The sequence below is a fragment of the Apaloderma vittatum genome, unplaced genomic scaffold, assembly GCF_000703405.1.
Source record: "Apaloderma vittatum isolate BGI_N311 unplaced genomic scaffold, ASM70340v1 scaffold16685, whole genome shotgun sequence".
Classification (NCBI taxonomy): domain Eukaryota; kingdom Metazoa; phylum Chordata; class Aves; order Trogoniformes; family Trogonidae; genus Apaloderma; species Apaloderma vittatum.
The window spans coordinates 22,751-42,608 of NW_009715614.1; the positions used below are offsets into that span (position 1 = coordinate 22,751).

Consider the following 19,858-nt stretch of genomic DNA (forward strand, 5'->3'; position numbering starts at 1 on the left):
CAGAAGGAAATGTACCCCTTTAAGTGCTCACGTTACAAGCCTGCACCCTGGGGGATAAGTGTTTCAAATATTAATGCTGAGTAATTTTAAAAAGGTTCTGTATGCATTTTATTCTAAGCATTCTGCAAATTATTAAAGACCACTAAAACAAAATGCAATTCAGATCAGCTCATTCCGTGATCAGTATGTTGGGATTTAAAAAATCTGCTCCAGCGCAGTTGAACATCTGATCAGACATTGGTACAGTAGGGGGACTGTAATCTGTTCGCTGCTGCAGATCTGTAGGTAGACAAGATGTACAATTTGCATAGACAGTGGAGCGAAGGGAATGCTCTAAATACCCTTTCACTCCAGTACAGTCGCTTGCATTGCAAATGAGTTACTCTTTTGGAAAAAGAAGTCAAACCTGACTTGCATGGAAGTTCTCGGCTATTAACATCGGCGGAGCCAGGGACTCCAGCCAGAACTTCTGTGATTTCCTTGATATCCCTCTGACTTAGGACATCGCTCTAACTTTTCCATATGTGTTCTCTGATTTATAACGCAGCAATACTTTGTTTTGCTGTTGTAAAATTCTTTCATACGCTCAGCCCTGCCAAAAGCTTCATGTGTTATTGATTAAACAAATTCCCCCTGTTCCAGGATTTCGGCTCTTCTGAGTCTGGTGGTAACTTTAGTGGAATGACGAGTGCGATGGTCGATTGTAGAAGGAGGTGGGGGAAATAAAACGTTGTGGCACTTATTGCTGCTAATCGATAAGCTATCCTTCAATTTGCAAAGTGAAACTGCTTTTTCCACCCACCGCTGTGGCATCTCTGAGCTCGTCCATCAGCTGCAAAGTGCCGTCGGCTTGTGGTCATTTGTGAGGGGGGGGTAAGTTGGGAGGAGGATTAGCAAGAATTTCATTTCAACTCCTTCACAGGCAATTAGCGACAGCTGCTGCTAGAGAAAGGGCGTGATGATTAACACAGTGACCTTTGCAAAGATCAGCTTCCCTTCTTGGAGGGATTCTTTTCGGATGGACTTGCGAGCCATTAGCACTAAGCACAGCGTGGGATGCGTGGGTGCTCTGGGGTTTGGTGGAACGAAGTCTCTGTTGCACTATCAACATAATTAGGCTGTAATAAAAAGGGGGTTCCTGTTAGGCTATGAGACATCTGCTTTGCTTTAGGATTTTCTGTTGCTTTAAAGCTCCAGAGTTGGGCCTTGCCAGCATCCGTGGAACGTGGTCCTGCACGCTGCAGACATCAGCTATTTCTCTGGGGTTGTGACAGTTCGTGGGATTTTGCTACCAGCTTCGGTGCTCGTTGTGAGAACAGTGCGGAAGGGAAGGAAATTTAGTCCTGGAGGTTTGCAAGTGGTGAGAGCCAAGCAGATCTGATTTGGGTTTGTACTGTGCGGGATGGTTTGGAGCGCAACATGGAGCTTAACGGCCACGAGTGACAAGCGAAATACTCCATGGCACGGCCAGCACTGGGACCGATGAGTCTGGATCGTGACAACTCACAGATGAGGCTGCTGCAGGTCCCTGCAAGTACATTTTTGGTACAGGAGAGCAACGCGCTTTCCCTTGCGAGTCTGTTCCTGCTGCCCTTAGGTGTGTCCAAGAGCATTTCCCCTGCCCATGCCGTGGAAAGATGGTGCACTGGGTAACGAATCTTCTTTTAAACCATGCACAGGGTTGCTCGATCAAGACTGACCGTATGTGCAACCTCTCAGCCTTTCCCACTTCCCCTTTTCCTCCCATTCTTTCCACCCCTCACCCAGGTTTGCCTGTGCAATGTGTCCCCCCCCTTAAAAATCCTGTAGAACTGCAATTATTTTGAGATTTAATTACCCGTGATTTCTGTAATGTGTTATTTTATTCACTTTCAGCATGTTTTTACTCCCCAGTCAAATAAAGAGTATTAAAAAACCACCAACAACAAAGCCTTCACTTTCCATTTGAAAGAATAATGCTTCGAAAGCTGTATTCATGCTGCACAGGTTAATAATTAGATTGCTAATGAATTAGCTTCGCTTTGAAGACGAAAGCTGCAGTGTTCCTAATTAAGTTGCGAGGAAAGACACAAAATCTGGGGTCTTTCTCCCAAGAAACACGGAAAAAGGGGACTCCCAACCTGAATGAGGCTGGGGACCGCCAGTAAGACAGAGAGTAACCCCACGTTGGTCTCAGCCCCATCTTGTGGTGCCTCTGTGCTTGCAACACCTTCCAGCTCTTTGACGTTGTTTAAATTCCTCATTTCAGTGTTTTTCCATGGTAGAGAATTCAAAGAAATAATATGCTTTCTCTGTGCAACACATTTCCTTTTATCAGTTTCAAATTAATACTTGAACTGAATGGCTACTTACTCTATATTTTGAGACAAGGAGAATAGAAGTCTGTGATATATTTTCATTATACCACTCTATTTTTTTTATGCTTTTCATCATGAGCCCTGTTACTATGCCCATCCTAAAATGGATAATCTTGGGTTTTTTCTTTCCTCACAGAGCAGGGTTTTTTTCAGGCCTTTGATCATTCTCATCAGCCTCTTCTAAAGCCCCTTTTAAGTCTGTAATAATATTCTTTTTCAGATGAGGTGAAAACTATTCTGGGATTAGACAGCATCGTTTTAATAATGTTATAATCTCTGTACTATTATTCTCCATCCCATTCACTAAGTAGACTAACATCTTATTTGCTTCCCTCTCCATCCCTTTTTTCCCCCTGGATTGCTGCTGCCTGCAGAGCAGCATCAAGACACTCTGATGCTCTAGTCTGCTTCCCTGTTAATAGTGTTAATTAAGAATGATGTGAAAAATACATTGATTCTCCTGATTAATTTGCATCTATCAGCTTTGGCGTTAGTTGGCCAATTTATTGCCTTTTCTCCTGGTCATCTTCTTTTCTGGCTTTTAATATCTCTATTTTTGGCTACTTCACAAATTCAGATCCTCACTAAATCTATTAGACGATGGGTTTAATACCAATCCGTATGGCTGCCTCTTGATGGTTAACCTTTCGCTATGAGGAAAATTCGCTATTTTAATTTCATCTTCTTTCTCCTCCTTGGCTGTTTTGCTGCAAAACGAATTGCCATCTGATTTCTCCGTTTCATTAAATCCCTTGACCGGGTTGATAAAACCCCAAGAAAAAATCAGAAGGACTAGGGTTTTTTTTGCAGAAGCTGCTGGTGGTTTATACCTACTGAGGAATTCCTCACCCGCCAGTGCTTTTGTTTGCGACACGGTAAAGCTCAGGGGAGCCACAGTGATCTCGGAGCACTTTGTATCGTTCGGTGTGATTCACCCACAAAGCTGGGCTGCGGGAAAAGATCCGAAACCTGCTCTGCAGGCACCCAAGAGCCATCTGACAGCTTCCACTGCCTCCTCTGCCCTGATCCATGACATTTTAGGCATAGGTGATGGGCATCGCTTTGCTTTCCTGAGTTTCTGCATCCCTGCTTTGGAGCCTGCATCCCTTTTGCCGCTCCCTAGGGAGCTTTCTGAGCCTGGGTGCAGGCACTCCTGGGACTTTTCCCCGTGTTGTGGTTCCCATCCCCATAAAGAGAAATTCACTCATCCCCATCCCTGAAAACTTACCACATAGAACTTCATAAGCAAAAAAAAACCAACAAAAATCCATACCAGCTTATTTTTGGAAGCATCTGTGTGAATGTTGTCGGAATCGGATCTCAAATGCAAATAGTTGCTCCTACTTTGGGATAATAAGGTGCAGGGGAGCTGTATTTTCTTCTCTCCTTCTGGGGACGTATGTGCCGAAACGACATTAAACTCCGGTGAGGAGACGTGCAAGAGGAATATGATCAAAACCTACTGCTGCAAAAAGCAAAAATGGTGACTTAAGCGTGCCCATGTTCCCTGGATAGAGACCGTCCGTGGAGAGATGCATTGCATTTCTATTTCATTACGCATAGCTGTTGAAGGTTGAAATGCTGTTAAATATACCACAGGCTCTTATTAAATGGCTATATTAAAACACACACACACACACACACACACACACACACCAGATTGCAGCCGGTGGAAGCACTTGCTTTGTTTTGAGGCTCATTTTTTCAGACAGGCTGACTTTTAATAAGCTTCTTGCGCCGGCTGATGTGTTGGCTCGGCGTGACAGGCGGGTGTTGTGGGATGCTCAAACCCAGCAGCCGACCCTGGGGCAGCGCGAGAGCCTCCGCGGCGCTGGGCTGAGCAGCTGGGTGGGCGCTGGCTGCGGGGGGATCGCTCCTGCTGCCGTCACCCACCCTGGCACCCAGAGCATTTTACGGGGTGTGGAGGTTGAGTACTGGTTTTTGTTACACGCCCCTGATGCCGCGGAACAGTGCCGTCTTGCAGTCGGGGTGATGCTTGAGCACAGGCTCCAAATCGAGACGTGGCGATGACACCGAGACATGTATTGGGGTGGTGGCAGCATCAAAACCTGTTATTCTGCCCCGATTTGGGATAGCACACACCGCAGGTACTGACTGAGCTGAAACTAAGTGTAAATAAAGGGCAGAGGATGAACATAAGGAAGTAAACCATAGCTGTAGTTTCGGTGGCTGCTTTGCCCGCCCGTGGCTGGTACGGTGACTCCAGGGCTTGTCCCATCAGTGCCAGCACCATCGTAACACAGCCCCTTTCTTTGAGATGGGAAACCCATGTGCCACCTCCTTCCGTCCCTGTTCCCTGCCCTGCCTGCTGCTCTCTGCACCCACAGCTGTTTTTCCCAATAATAATGAGCTGTCTAGTGATACTGAAGATTCTACATTCCGTATCACTTTCTGGCTTGGTGTTAACCACAAATTATAACATAATAAAGAAATTTGAAAAAGTTTCTTTAAAAACTTCTTTCCCCTTCAAAGCCTTTTCTTCTTTAAATAAATCTTTAAAGAAACTTATAATAAAGAAACTCAAGGTGTATCCAGGTGTATCCAGGTGGGACACAGTGGAGTTGTAAACATTGCATAAAGTGTGCAGAATAAAGCATCTGTGCTTGCTGTGTGGTGGTGGCACTGCTGAAATGCTCTTTCTATGGGGATGGAGCAGCCCCAGCAGGGCGGCTGCAACTGCTGGAGCCTTTCGGGAGGTCCACCCTGCCAGGTTACATCTACTCCCTGAAACCTGGCCTTGACTGTGTGTGATCTTTTCCTTAAGGCAAACCAAGGTCTCAGTGGCTGCATATATCTTAAGATGCCAGAATATTTATGATTTTTGAAGACAAGGCTGGGAACAGAGGTCTGCTGGCTCATGGAAGGGGAGACGACTTACCTCTCATCTTGCTCATCTTACAGGTGCATGGTTACTGGTTCTTTAGATTTGAAGGAAAAGACCTGCTGAATTTCCATTCTGCCTGGCAAGGGCAGTGACTTTTGGGGGGTATTTTGGATGCCAAACTATCCTCTCTTTTTCTTTCTGCTACTTAAGACGATATTTTTAGTGTCACAACTCACCTGTAGCTTCACGTACTCCAGCAGAGTTGCTTCCCTGTGGCCTTTTGGGGGATGCTTTGGGGTTTTGTTTATGGTGAGTCTCTAAAGCTGATCTCTTCCCTCTAGAGCCAAATAAGCAAAGGGGACATTTTTGCTTTTAATGGTATAAAATGTTTATTGTAGAGTTACTGCCAATCCCTGTGTACCTGTGTGCAGAGTGTCTAAGACTTCTGTGCTACGCTTGCCATCAGATTTCCATGTAAAGCAGGGCTAATCTATTTTGCATCTCAGGAGCTGAATTTAATTCACCAGTATGGCACAGTAACTCTTTATATTCATTTTAATGGTCTGGTGAAATTGTGTTAGCAAAATACCTCATGAATGTTGCAATTCAGTCCGGGCAATCTGCAACGTAATGTGTGGAGCAGGGCCAACATTATATCAATCATTAAACCTCAAAATGTAAAAAAAAATACATCAATCCCTAATCATCATCTGACTCCGGGAGCGCCTGCATGTGGCTGGGGGCAAAGCCTGGCTGGGATGGGGATGGTGGTGAGCTGGGGTGAGAGGGCTTCACCGGTTGCATTTTGGGGTAACATAGATGCTGTAGCATGAGGAGGGGATTCTTTGTGTGCTCTGGAGTCCCCCCAGGCTCTTGCAAGCCCTAGAGGCGAAACAGTTGTTTATGAAAGGGATGCTTTAATTAAAACAAAGGAGAATAGCCCTTGCAGAAAGTTTTTTTTGTAGGCAGTTTTATGCTTCAATTCCGTTTGTGTTGTGAACTGAGGACAGCACTTTGTTTTGGCCGGTTTGGCCCTGGGAACTCTTGAAGCAGGCGGGTCAAAAGGTGCAGTTGTTCTCTGGAACCCAAGATTTTATAAAGATAAACGGTTTAGAGGTTTGGGAGTTGTTTTTAGTTTTTAAACAAAGTCTCTTGAAAGTCTTCCTAATGAGAACCAAATCCAGCTAGCAAAGACTTTGCATTTGCTTTTGAAAAGATTGAATTGGAGGGAAATCTCTGGCTTCGGCCATGGGTCGGCTCTGCTGGGAGAGGTTATCAGCGGAGAACAAAACCAAAAGTAATTGGTCCTGAAATACGGGCATGTTTAAAATGCACTGCAGGCTCCCTGGGATGTTGGAGTGTGATTTGAAAGACTAATACAGAATACAGAATTATAACATTCCTGACTGTATATATAGAGATATATATGTATGTATGAGCAGCCATGTGAGATTTCAAGGTGGAGGTTTTATCGACACTGGTCTAATTTTGCGCCGTTCTGCTGGCTTAGGATCGGATTAGGTGTTTTACTTTCACTCAAAAACTGAAAATGGATAAACAGAGCGGACGCAGATGTCCCAGCCTTTACCTGTGCTAGCAAACGTGATTTACGCTTATTAGTCACTTGAATAAGAACGAAGCCACAGAATTCTCCATTACGGAGAAATACCGTTTATTAAATGGATGCTGCCTTGGATGGATGAAAAACCTTTAGGAAGGCGGCAGATCAGCTCTGCAGAGCCCACGTAAGGCTCCTAGGGGGCAGCCCCTGAGCCCCATCCTCTCTGCAACCCCTGTGTCCTGGCTGCCAGGGAGAGAAGCCTGTTCAAGCCCCCCCTGCTGCTTCCCCAGCCCTTCACGATGGCGCTCAGCAAACCCAGCGCAGAGATCTCAGCTGGAGGCCCCCCGGCTTTAAAAAACCCACAGAAACCCAGCCGAAGTTTGGCAGCTGCAGCTGGGCGCAGCCAGGGCGAGAGAAGGAAGCCGAGGGGGCAGCCGTGGGTCAGTGAGCGATGCTCCGCGGGACACTTTCCCCCCGCCGCAGGCTGCTCCCCGCTCCCAGGGATAGCCCCCCAGATCTGCTCCGGTGGCGCCGGGATGGACAGATGGCACCCGGCCCTCAGCTGTGCTCAGCTCTGTCTTCAGAGAGACGGCGTGTACGACACCGCTCGATGCAGGCTTGGAGCCCTACCGCCAGCCTGGAGATGGCTCGTGAAATACCCATCGAGTGCAAATATTAGGCACAGCAGGGTGAGAAATGAGTTATTTGCCAGGCGCTGGGCGTGTGTGCTGCAAGGGCTGCAAGTGTGAGAGGATTTTGGTCTCCCAGGTCTGTCCTGTGGACCGTCAACCTAACACTGACTTTCTGTCTTTATTAAACCCAGTGTGTTTTAAGCCTGAAGCAACGTGTCTCAAAAAAAAGCAAGCTGAGTCTTTTTTGTTGTTTGTGGGGGGGAGGTTTTTTAATATAGTTATAGCTAGGAGATTTTTCCTGCAGTGCTTGAGTCTGGGTATATTTTAAGAGCTCTGCTGTCTCGTGTTGGGAGGGAAGACAGTAAATATGTAGATATGCTGCTTTGAAAGGTAAGTAAAGGGTCTGTGCTGAACTGACAGTAGCTGAAAAATTTGTTCTGTCTAATTAGCAGCAAATCACTTCTCTGTCCAACCTTGCTTGTTGAGGTGGGAGCCAATTCCCCACGCCCCTTATCCCCTCCTGCCCTTCGTGTTTTTTCAGAGCTCCCTGGCTGAGGGTTTTGTGAGGATGTCCGGTCTGCATCCATGTGTCATTGCAGACTGACGAGTGCAAAATGGAATTGCTGGAAATCCCTGGGAAACTGTTTGCCCAGCTTGAACTTTGTCTCGGGCTCTTCAGGCTGTCACCGGAACTGGTCACGATAGATCAGCTTTTAAATTTCATGAAATTTTAATTAAAGAATGGAAGGCCTACGAAGACATCCTAGGACAAGAGCACTGGAAACAAATACAATTTCACTTCCAACCATTAGCCAGAAAAGCAGCAAATGGTTGACTGCACATCACCATCGCAGCCTAATGAAAAGTGCAGCTCTTGGCTTCGGCGGGCAGGTCATTAGTGACTGAATAATCAGTGACATTTCCCTTCTAAATCTGCACAAACAAAGTGCAGTGCTCTGGAAAAAGCCATTAAGTGCAAAGCCTTGCCTTTACTCTGCTCCAGGTATTGCAGAACAGGATTTAATGGCAGCCTTTAGCTGTGTGTTGGCTTTGAGAGCATCCGCAGGGTAGTAACCCCCTGGTATGCCGAGAGCCAAGTGCTTCCAGCCCTGCACAAGCACGGTTCCTGTCATCGTGTTGCCCAAAAACACAAAGCGTGTGACTTGTTCCTTGCTGGTGTTCACAGATACAGCCGGTAAAAGATACAACTGGGAAAACCTATAATCTAGAATCCCAGGGAGGTGAAAGGTCTGTTTTTATGTCCGAGAGGTACCAGCAGGTAAAGGTCTGGCTCATCGTGGAGTCATTTTAAAGCCCGGCATCCTCCTGTGAATTCCTGTGGCAGCTCCCCAAGCTGGGTGTTAACGTGTTTTTCTGCAAATTTTCAAACGTTTTCTCGATGGGAGTGGAAAGCGAGTGGCAGCGTACAGGAAAAAGGAAGGACTGGTCTTGTTCATGTCCATCCCTTGACTTTCTCTGAGTAACGTGTTGTCGGGTGGACAGACTAATCACATGGGTGTAACTTCCTCTGCTCCCTCCCCGTGTGCCAGTGGCTTTGCACATAGTGCTGCGAGGTTAATAGGAGTCAGACTGCCTTGTGGGGGATGTCCCTTCTGTTGAAGCAGTGAGTCTTTAAGCAAGTTTTTGGAGGGGGGGGAATAGACCCCATGGGCAGAACTTTTCCAAGGCAAAAGCATTACAGGGAGCTGGACCGGGAAGCATTGTTGTCTTGGAAACTCTGTGCTTTGGAGCTGGGTATGTTTGATCTTAAAAATTCCTTTTTCTTTTTCTTTATGGACCCCAAAATAGAAGTTGTCAATGCAGTTAGTGTATCTTTTTTTCATTGGCTCTGATGTATATTTAGCCCTGTGTTGGGAAGTTCCAGAGCAGTATTTTTGGTTGTTAACTCTCCTGGTCATGTTTAGGCTAAGGTGGGTAGATCTGTTTTTTTAATGTAGTCCTGTGAGTTAGTGAAAACACATGAGTGACCACAGAAGAAAAAAAAAAAAGTGTATTTTTAATGAGTAGTTTCATTAATAATTGGATACAAAACGGCCCGGGAAAGTTCATTAATGGCTAACCAATTCTACTTCCAGCTATTGAATAGTTAGTTCCAGCTGAAAGCTCTTGATAGTTTTATCACTTTAAAAGGGCATGGTGAAAATATGTTTCAAAATAAAAAGCTTTATTACCCTATCAAAAGTTTCTTTCTTATATATTGCCTGTATGATGCCTTCTTAAGGTGCGTATCCAAATGCTTGGGTTTGTATAATCATCCGGGCAGCTGTTGCCGTGTGATGTTCTTTATCCTGCTGTGTTTCAGTTAGATTCCCAAAATCCCTTTTGGCCGTTAGAATTCGGGGCTGTGTTCTGAAGCTGGGGGAGATGCTGTCCCTCGCTGCAGGGCAGCATCCCCCTTGCCAGCACCTCACTTCCCACCGCGTGGGTCGTCCGGGAGATACCCCGTGCCACCTGGAGGAGGACTTCAAGATGCTGCCCGAGGGTTCTCCCAAATTATGCACTTGAACACCCTTTGATGTGAGGTCTTAGAACTCTTTTCCTTTATATGTCATAAGGAAATGAAAAGCAAGGCAATTAAAAATATTGATATTCCTTGGGTTTGTTGTGGCTTTAACAGACCATCACCACCAGTGCTTTCAGTTCTTTTCCACTTGACTCCGGTTCCCCTCTGCTCACTCCAGCGCTCTCCATCTCAAGCACCCAAATTTCTGGAGCGAGAGACGCAGGATACTGCTCATAAAATTAATGCCAGCAGCTGACTCCCCTTTTGCAAGTCTATAATGAAGAAGAACTACCATGCAACTTATTTTTTGCTGTGTGCTTTGGTCACAGAAATCCAGGTCATGTATCTATATAGCCTGAAAACCCAACTTAAAGAGAAAAATGGCAGGAGCTTTTTAATTATAGCTCTGTAACTTCAACTGCCCTCTTTCCAACCCTCTCACCAATGGGTGCATGCTGGACCACAGCTCCCTAAATCCATGTTTTAAGGATTGTGGAGGTAGGGCAGGTGAAGGGCATGGCTTTTGCAGCTTGAAACCCTTCAGAGCACAGAGGAGAAAGCCTCTCTCTCTCCTTGACCCGCAGGTGACATTGTGGACATCTACCAGCGGGAGTTCCTTGCTCTCCGGGACCGACTGCACGCAGCCGAGCAGGAGAGCCTGAAGCGCTCCAAGGAGCTCAACCTGGTCTTGGAGGAGATCAAGAGAGCCATCTCGGAGAAGCAGGCCCTGCGGGATATAAACCGGACCTGGAGCAGCTTATCTGGTGAATAAGCAGAGGAGTTGAGGATCTCGGGCTGTTTTGAAGCGGTTGCTAATGAGGAGGTAGAGAGGTGCCTGTGGCGCGTGCGGGGCTGTGGACAAGACGTGCTCTTCTCTCCCTCGGCACGAGCGAATTGTGGAGTTCAGAGGGACGTGGGAAGTCTTAAACTCCTGTTTAATTAGAGGTGCATATGCATCATTAAACATTGAGGTTTGCCTCTGCCAAGGATATTTGCCAGTTTGCTTGCTTACAGGTTTGGGGAGTTTTTTTCTTGCAAGTCATACGGGCCGTTTCCAAGGGCTGTATTGAATCCATACGGAAAATGGGTATCTGAAAAGAGGGGGAGGAAGGAGTTAGGCTGGCTGAGCACCCCTTGCCAATTTATTTGTTCTTTTTTCTCTTTTAAGTTGCTCGGTTGAAGAAAATTGGATCTCTACAGAGAGATCCGGTTTGACCTTCATTTGATCTTCATCCTCCCTGCTCCTTCCCAAATATTTTGGGACTTTTTCAAGGCCCTCCTGGCTCCTGCTTAACTTTAATTGGGTTTGTGGTAGCATGTTAAAGGTTGGCCTGATTTTTTATAACCCAGCAGTAGTCTCGAGTGGCCAGGCTGCTCTAAAAAGGCTTTTCGCCTTGCAGTCTCTTCCTCCCTACTGTGCCTTGCGATTGATTCCCTTTTCCTTTTTAAGACGAAACCAAGTTAAAACTGTGGAATATCACCAACAAGAATGTGCTGCACCTTCCCACCATCTTCCATCATTTGCCACATTTGCTGTCAAAGGAGAACAGTCTGCAGCCAGCCGTGCATGTGGGACAGGGGCGCACTGGAGGTAAATGGGAATTAGTGCTGCTTCTGGTGCTCTTCTTCACCTTAGTGCCTGTCCCTCCCCTTTCCTCCGGGCCTGGCCATGGTACAGATACGAGCAGGACTGGAGGAACGGCTGCATGCGTCATGCAAGCTGCTTTGGTATCGTGACACGTGAGGTGGGTGAGCCAGGTCACATCTGCGAGTCTCTGGGGCAGTGCTGTCTGTGCGCTTGACTGGCACTACAATGTTCTAGATACTTCTGCCAGAGTTTTTTTTTGCTGCTTTCCATCTCCAGAGTGCTCTAGACTTTGCCTGGAAGGCGGTCAGATGAAAGCATAGTTTGCAGTGTGCTTCACGGAGACTCTAACCTGTCTTAGGAGACAAATCCCATCTGGAGTAGGACTTTGGTTACTAGATGCTTCCTTTCTGCTCCCAAATTCCACCTCAAAACCAAAGACTTGACTTGCCCTTCCTAAACTGAGGTGCTTCTGGCCATGGGAAGGTTTTGGAGAACAAGAGTGGTCTTGAAGTTGCCATTTACAGGCTGAAAAGGCCCCTAGGAGGGGGAGGGTTTTTGAGTGCTGCCTTAGACATCAGTCATTCAGGGTGAAAAAGAGTCTGTCTGAGTGGCATGGGTGTCCTGCCAGCCTGGCACACTGCAGTGCTGCTGGTTGCTACTGGGCTGGGGTAAAGAATTATGGGAACCCTACATAGCCCAGGAACCCGCCAACCTGCTGGTCGCTGCTGGTTCTTAATGATGGAGCATGGCACCGAGCAGGTGAACATGAGGCGGTCGTGGGAGCAGAGCGAAGTGTTTTGTCCCAACACACCCACCTCCCCTCTAAAATCTCTCCGTGGCCCTGGGCAGTGTCCGTCGTGATGGGAATCCCCAGCGTGAAGCGGGAGGTGCATTCCTACCTCACCGACACCCTCAACTCCCTCATCTCAGAGCTCACTCAGCAGGAGAAGGAGGACTCCGTCATCGTCGTCCTCATCGCTGAGGTAAGACAGAGCTTTGCCTGTTTACCCTGCTGCCCTGGCCCCCGGCCCATCCCGCTGTTTGCCCGGCTCGGTGCCAGACAGGAGGGCTGCACACCTGGAAGCCAGCTCTGCCACTTGCCAGGGCAGATAAGTCTGGCCTTGGGCTGCCGTCCCACCAGGAACATTAGATGCATCCTGCCCAAAGCGAAACACCGGTTGGGCCACAGTGGGTCAGGATGCGAGCAGACAAGCACGTCACATTAGCAGCTGCCAGCACAGCACGTGCATTTGTCTTTCTGATCTAAATCGTGATGGCTCTTGAGTGGTTAACTATGCTTGGGTGGTTGTTCCCAAAATGTGCTGGAGCAGCCCCATGGCCATGTTTTGGGGTGCTCCTGAAGCAGCTTCATCTCTCCGTGTACCTGTAAGACAGCACAAACCATCTCTCAAAACCGAAGCGTCAGCTGATTTGGGACTGAGACTAATAGGACTCTTCGTACTGGTGTCTGCAGCCCAGAATTAGTTGCTGAACCTAAGGGCTAAAAAGCCTTGATACATTAATCCGCAAGAGCTGCTTTTATCTATGGCTTTAGATGGTTATTTTTCTCCATGGCTTTCCCCTCAGGATTATTTGTCTTCCCCTCAGTGCATTTGTCTTAATTTCCAGAAATCCGGTGAGAAAGGTAAACCTCAGTAGCATGTTACTGGGAGTGGAACAAAGATGAATGTCTCAGTTTGCTCCCTGTTTAGCCATAATTTGACTCAGGGTAGCATTTGGCCCTCAGGTCTCCGGTTAGCATTTTGTACAAGGAGAAGGTGTGCACAGACGGGTGCAGCCCAAAGTGCCCAGGACAAGGTTTGGTCCCAGCCGTCATTTCCCTTTGAGCTGGGATGGGTTTGCTGGCTGTTTTCACACTGGGTAAGTTAGAGAGATTTTAAGCAATTTGACCAAAACCATCTCCTATTTTGGACAGCAGTACCGGTTTTTTTCAGTTGATTTGAAAATAGGGTGCACGCTGTGATGGCAGCTCCTGACTTTCCATGTTAAGTGTGATGAGGGAAGTGAAAAACATAAATTCTGATACCGTGAAGTGCAGAAGCGCACACGCCATATCCTAGTAACAGCAATGGTAGTTGTTGCAGGTCACCACTGCTGTCACTGTCCTCTCTTGCCACGTTTACTCTTGTAGCTACACAACATCCCCCATCTGTGCAAGGGTTCAACCACCGCTGTGCCTGCTCTGTCTCTTCCCAAAGTATTTCTCGATGTACCTGCACTTGACGTGGCTTGTTGGGGCTCCTTGGACGTGAGATAAAGAGTAAATAGTGGAGAGGGTGATATGAACCTTGTTTTTCTTGTGGCTTTTTCTTGGCAGTGCAGAGTTAAGAGGTCAGACCGGCACCGGGAACCTGAGCCCTGTTTGGGAAAAGGGCCTTTTTCCTATTGAGCAAACCCTCCCTTGTCACCGTTCCGGGCTGGGAGCGCTGTCCTCAGCTTGTCACACACATCCCTGGCGTCTCACCTCTCACCTCTGCCTGATGCCAAGCACAGCGGCAGCCGGTCGTGGCTTCTGCAATGCTGTGTCTGCAGATCTGCCTGGGACATGCGGTCCCATGATACATACGACCGCCCCAAACAATGGCACCACCGGGAAACAGCCACAGCGTTTGCTCCTGGGTCTCCTACCCTTTGTTCTTGGATTTTGTTTTCCCGGTCATGATGCAGATGGTTTCTGTCTGGTGCCTGTGTTTGCACTTATCTCGCCCGCAGATAGCGGTGTGAGGCGCTGCTGACCTTTGCTTCCCGACTGCTACGGGTTGCCAGGTTGATTATGGGAACAAACTGCTTTTTTAGGAAGAAAAGCATCAAAATGAACCTGAAATGAAAAATGCACGCTTATAAACAGACTCCTCTTTTTCACAAAAGGGGTGGAGATCCTTTTCTGCCAAGAGTATTTGCTTGGATGAAAGCCAGGGGTATAGAGAAAATAAATAAACAGTCAAGAACTTAACCATTTGTGCAGACACTTGGCACTGGCAGGAGCAGAAGTGCCAGGAGAGCACGTGGGGAAGATATGCAGGGTCTTGAGTTCTTTGGGGTGGATTTCGGTGTGTGCTGCCTTTGGTTAACAGTGGCTACATAGGAGGGTTCCTAGGAGGCCATCAGCATGGGGACTGGTTAAACTGGGCAAAAGGAGGCATGAAGATGACTCGGAGGTGCTAGAAATACCCCCAGGAGGTTCAAAGCGGTTTCTGAGCCAGGGGGTGTCACAGGCTGAAGGATGTAACACTGCTTATCTTTTGTTTTCAGACAGATCCACAGTACACAGCTGGAGTGGCAGAAAATATCAAAAACTTGTAAGCACTTCCAAATGACTACAGCGGTACGGTCTGTACCTGTAGCAGGGCCAGGGAACGGCTTCATTAGGAGAAAACACATGCTTTTCTGCTTCCTTTTTGGTTTTTTTGTTGTTTTAATTATTTTTTTCTGTTCTTAAACTGGACTGCCTTTCCTATTGCCGCTTCCACTTTCTGCTCCTTCTCAAATGCATCCCACATGTAGCTTCCAGTAGGCTGCTTTGTGCTCAGAGTATTTAACACATGCAGCCCTGCTCTTTCTGCCCTGTGGTGTTGTCAGAAGATGGCTTAGTTAGATTTCCAGCCATCCTGGCAATTGTTTCTGAGTCTAGTGCAGCCCTCTACCTGCTCTGCGCAGTCAGAGCAACTGGGCAGTGTGGTAAGTGCACCCAAACGCTCCTGCCTTGTTTGGCTTTAAAACCCATGATCCATTTCTCTTCCTGCTCCAGCCTGTTTGTTTTCCCCTTGTTCTAGGCGTTAGTTACATTTGTCTCTCACGCTAGCTGCTATTTATGTCCTGCAGTCTTAGTGGCTTTTGCAGCTTCCTCTGTGGCTCTTTAGGCAGGAGCCAGTGATGGGTTATTAACCGTGAGCCGGCCCAAGCATTAAGAGCACCAGAACTCAGAGGAAACAGAAAAAGGTGGTGAGAGAAGAGGCTGCGAGTCCCATCCAGCTCCTGCGATTGCGTGTTTCCATCTCGCAGTCGCCATAAGAAGGGGATGCGAAAGGGCAGCACATCCTCCTGGCGCCCCGCGTCCCCGAGCCAATGGTGGGAGAGGGGCCGGGACGTGCGTGGGGAGCGATGTGTTCCCGGGCACTTGCAAAAGAGCTTCAACAGAGCCCTCCATCTTGCTGTGCAGGAGCTGGCAGAGTTCCCCTCCTTCTGCCTGCTGGCAGGAGGACGCACTTACCAGAGGATAATGGACTGATTGTCCGATGGATCCTGATGAAATTACTGGGCGCTGCTGCGGAGAGTGCCTCTGCGTAGAAGGCCTGAAACTTTAATTGACTTAATGATTTGATTTCTCGCCATCGCCCTCTCCAGTGCCTCCTGCCCCTCCCTGATTCACTGAAATTATTTTTCGTCCAAATTGAATTGAGGTGATGTGGGGCCAGGGCAGGCTGAGCTCATATCACAGGAGGGAGAACGCTGTTTCTGCTTCGGTACAGATTTTGTCAGCTCGGTCAGAAGCTCCTGTTTCACTGCTGCTTGAGGAAGGGAGGATTTGAAGATGTTAGCTGAAAATCTTGTCAGTTGCAAGGAGGGAATAAGGAAGGGAAAAATCAGTAAGAAGTTTTTGGCAGTCTCGCTGCTTTGTCTCCCTCTGCCCCATCTCCAGGCTCTGCACAAACAAAGGAAATCAGCCTTGCACCAAATGTTCTCACAAAGGCAGTATAAAAATAACTGGTTTTCCCGCTTATCTCTCACAGTTACAGTAATCTCTGGGTACTGCTTGCAAGGCTGTTGTAGGTACCTGTTTTTCAGATGGGTCACATTTTTTTCTGAGTTTGACTCTGTAAAGGGTTCCTAACCGCATTATAGGGAAAATAGATGCTGATTTTATCAGCGTAAGGGAAGTAGGTAGAACTCCTGCTGGCTGTTATAACTACAGCACAGCAGTGATTTTAAGTAACTTATCAGAAATGCATAACATAATCTGTGCAAAATGGCTTTTAATTACTGATGCATTTGGAAAATCTCTAAATGCCGGTAATGCCAGCAAGTCCTGTCTTTAGTGCACCAGTCTGCAGGTCCCTTTAATCCTGCAGAGAGTACAGAGTGCTCGGGGCTGGTCTTTAAAGCTGACCCGAGTGTGCGTGCGGGAGGGAGAAGGGATGCTGGGGTGAAGCACGCGAGCGTGCATCTATTAGAGACCACAGGAGGGAAAAAACTCCATTGCAATCCTTGCCGATGGCCTTTGGTGAGACCTGGAAGTGCAGTAGCTGCTGGGAAATTTTTAACTTAGAGGCTGTATTTTTTGTTTGGTTCTGCGGCTCAGTGTTTACCCAGTGATTTAGTCTACAAAACGGTGTGACAGACATGGAGGTATTTGTTTACTGCTGCTTTTCTCCCTCAGATTCCCAAAGGAAATACACTCAGGTCTCCTGGAGGTAATTTCCCCATCTCCGCATTTCTACCCTGATTTCTCTCACCTGCGGGAATCCTTTGGGGACCCCAAGGAAAGAGTCAGGTAAGAGTCAATGAGCTTAAAAACAAGCAAGCCCTGAATTAAGTAGCTGCAGCATCCCTCCCCTGACTCCAGCAAGAAAAGCTCTTCTGCAGAGCCAGGCAAGGCCCTCAAACTTGATTTATCCAAGAGCTGGAAGGTGTGTGTGAGGGGGGGCTATGAACTGACACCAGCTTTACAGTTGCTTGCCTTGTGCTCTGATGTTTCCATCACCAGGCGAGGTCATTTTAACCCAGATGATGTTTATTTTGGAAGTCCCTGAGTTTTCTAGTAATGCTTAGCTGACCAGTTGGCGAGTCAAAAGGGAGAGACCGTATGCCATCCCCTCGTCCAAAAGTTGTGTCACGTTCCCGGCTTAAACCCAGCCTCAGCTGGCTCCCCTGAGCAGCCTCGGTGCTCCCATCGTGTTTGTCTCTTGCAGGTGGAGGACAAAGCAGAACCTTGACTACTGCTTTTTAATGATGTATGCCCAGTCCAAAGGCATCTATTACGTGCAGGTGAGTTTGGTGGTGGCAATGGATGGGAGGTGGGGGTGCTTGCAAGTTCACTGTGACTTGTACCCAGCTGAGAGAGGGCAAAGAGCGTGTCCAGTTGCGTGATGCAGTAGGATGGGAGCGGGTTTGAACCAGATAGGTTCAAAAACTGGGTTTCTGAGATGTGTTAGACGTCAAAACCTCCTGCCTAGGGAGGGCAGGAACCCTTGGTTCATTTACCTGTTAGATTGGGTGAGAAAAATCTGCTTGGGGCATCTTCCAAAATAAACTAGTTCTGTGCCAAAGCTTTCCTCTGGTCTATGGTATGATTGCTCTGCACAGAGCCTGGAATCCGGAGGGGTTGTTGGCACTGAGTGTCCTTTCTCCTTGCAGCTGGAGGATGATATTGTGGCCAAGCCAAACTATCTCAGCACGATGAAGAACTTTGCCTTGCAGCAGCCCTCCGAGGAGTGGATGATCCTGGAGTTTTCTCAGTTGGGGTTTATTGGTAATGTTCTCCACTCACCTCAGTCCCATCAGACACAGGAATAAGTACTCCCTGGCTCTTGCAAGCACTTATGCTCTTGTTCCAAAAAGTTGTCCGCATGAGATGGTAAAATACTTAGACTTGGTCCCTGCCTATTTTTGCAGTGGCCCTTATGTTTGCACAGCGGAGAAAGATCCTCACAGCTGGTACTGCTGATGCTCACTTTTAATAAAAATAAACCTGGTCAGCAGCCCAGCTGACAACTAAACAGCTTGGATATGACCAGTAGCTTTTATACTAGATGGGATTTGGAGTTGCCTAAGAGTGTGCAAAAGGAAGTTTACATCAGCACAGAGCTATTTTGGGAACGACAGTACATGGTTGAAGTAGCAGCTTGATCTGTTATTTTGGATACTGGTTTGACTGGCTTAAAACTTGCAGGTTTTGGGGCAGGAAATTGTCTGTCCTACAGCTGGCTGGATGTTTTTCATCCTCATTTCTCCCTACTGAATGGAAGAGTTTTAGACCTCTTGATACTGTTGTGACCTGTGAGACACTAATGCTTTCTAATTCTGCAATGAATATTAAATCCGGAACCATATTAGCAATGCCAGTGGTACGGGTACATAAAACAGAGCTGCATGCTATTTCCTTTATGTAGAGAGATGGACACATCCAACCTCCGTGGCCAAGTCTCCCAACTTTTTTCTTCTCAGCTCTGGTTCCTGACCGTTTTGTGCTGTAGCTGCTCTCTTTTCTCTCTTTCTTTTTCCTGTAGGAAAAATGTTCAAGTCTCTGGATCTGAGCTTGATCGTGGAGTTCATCCTGATGTTCTATAAGGACAAACCCATCGATTGGCTGCTGGATCACATCCTTTGGGTGAAAGTCTGCAACCCTGAGAAAGATGCGGTATGTAAACAACCTCTGTTGAAAGGAAACGTTCTGTTGAATGTACTCTTGGTCTGTGTCTCCAGAGGATCTATTCTGTGAGCTCTGGTGCTGACTAACCGTGCTGTCCCTGTGGAGTGTGCTGCGGGGTGTCCTTGCAGATCCTGTAAGTGAAGACCTGGGAGTTCAGGCTTTTGTAGTCTGCAGCTGCCAGAAAAGACATTATTTCTGCATCTAAGCACTAACAGGCTATTCCTCCTCCAGTCCTCGAGGAGAGTAGCTGTTCTCCATTCTTCTGTGCTGTTTTTCATTCCGGTGTGCTGAAGCCGTTCTGCACTCAGTGACTATAACCCCAGAATAACCTCTGGGCTCATGTGCCCTACCCGCCTGCAGCACACACGCGGGCTGCCCAGAGAGCTCACCCCAGATGACCCGAGAGCAAGGCTGCCATGCGTAGCGTGCCGAAACGAAGCCAGGACACACACAGCTCCTGCTGGGGTTTCTCGGAGGGCGCAGAGAGGTGAAACGGTCTCGTTCACAGAGCCATGTCTTCACGAAACTTTTGCAGACAGCAGCGCAGAAGCCACCGTGACCTGCAGATGTTTCAGTTTCCTTTGGCAGCAGCAACGAGGGGCTAAAGCGAGTGGGAAGGGCAGAGGAGGAGTGTGTGTGACAGCAAATGTAAAATGAGCTCACCACCCGATACTCTCCTGCCTCCTCTCATTCTCCCTCCTCCCCCAGCAGACAATGAGCAGCACCATCCCTGTGCAGAGCTTGAAGCCAGTCGCTTAGGACAGACGTCATGGCCACAACTACCTTGTGGTGGCAAATGCCAGAGCAAGAGGTCACTCTGGAGATAAATGCTATATTTATCTGTTGTGAGGGACAGGGCATCCTCAGGGCTCTGCAGAATTGGGACGAGGATGTGGCTTAATTTGGCCTGATCCCTGGAAGAGATGTGGTGTTGGCTCCAGTCCCCCCATGTCCATCGAGA

The 19,858-nt window shown here is 47.7% G+C and overlaps 1 protein-coding gene across 1 annotated transcript; it reads left to right on the plus strand.

Annotated features, from left to right (window-relative positions):
• Nucleotides 1-10,502: 10,502 nt before the first annotated feature.
• MGAT4B (mannosyl (alpha-1,3-)-glycoprotein beta-1,4-N-acetylglucosaminyltransferase, isozyme B) lies at nt 10,503-18,885 on the plus strand (the record flags this gene model as incomplete). Its single annotated transcript, XM_009869228.1, has 8 exons — nt 10,503-10,683; nt 11,370-11,510; nt 12,357-12,490; nt 14,781-14,827; nt 16,906-17,019; nt 17,438-17,513; nt 17,883-17,997; nt 18,755-18,885. Coding segments are annotated over 8 exons (939 nt in total), but the record flags the coding sequence as incomplete, so codon positions are not given.
• Between the last annotated feature and the right edge of the window lie 973 nt (nt 18,886-19,858).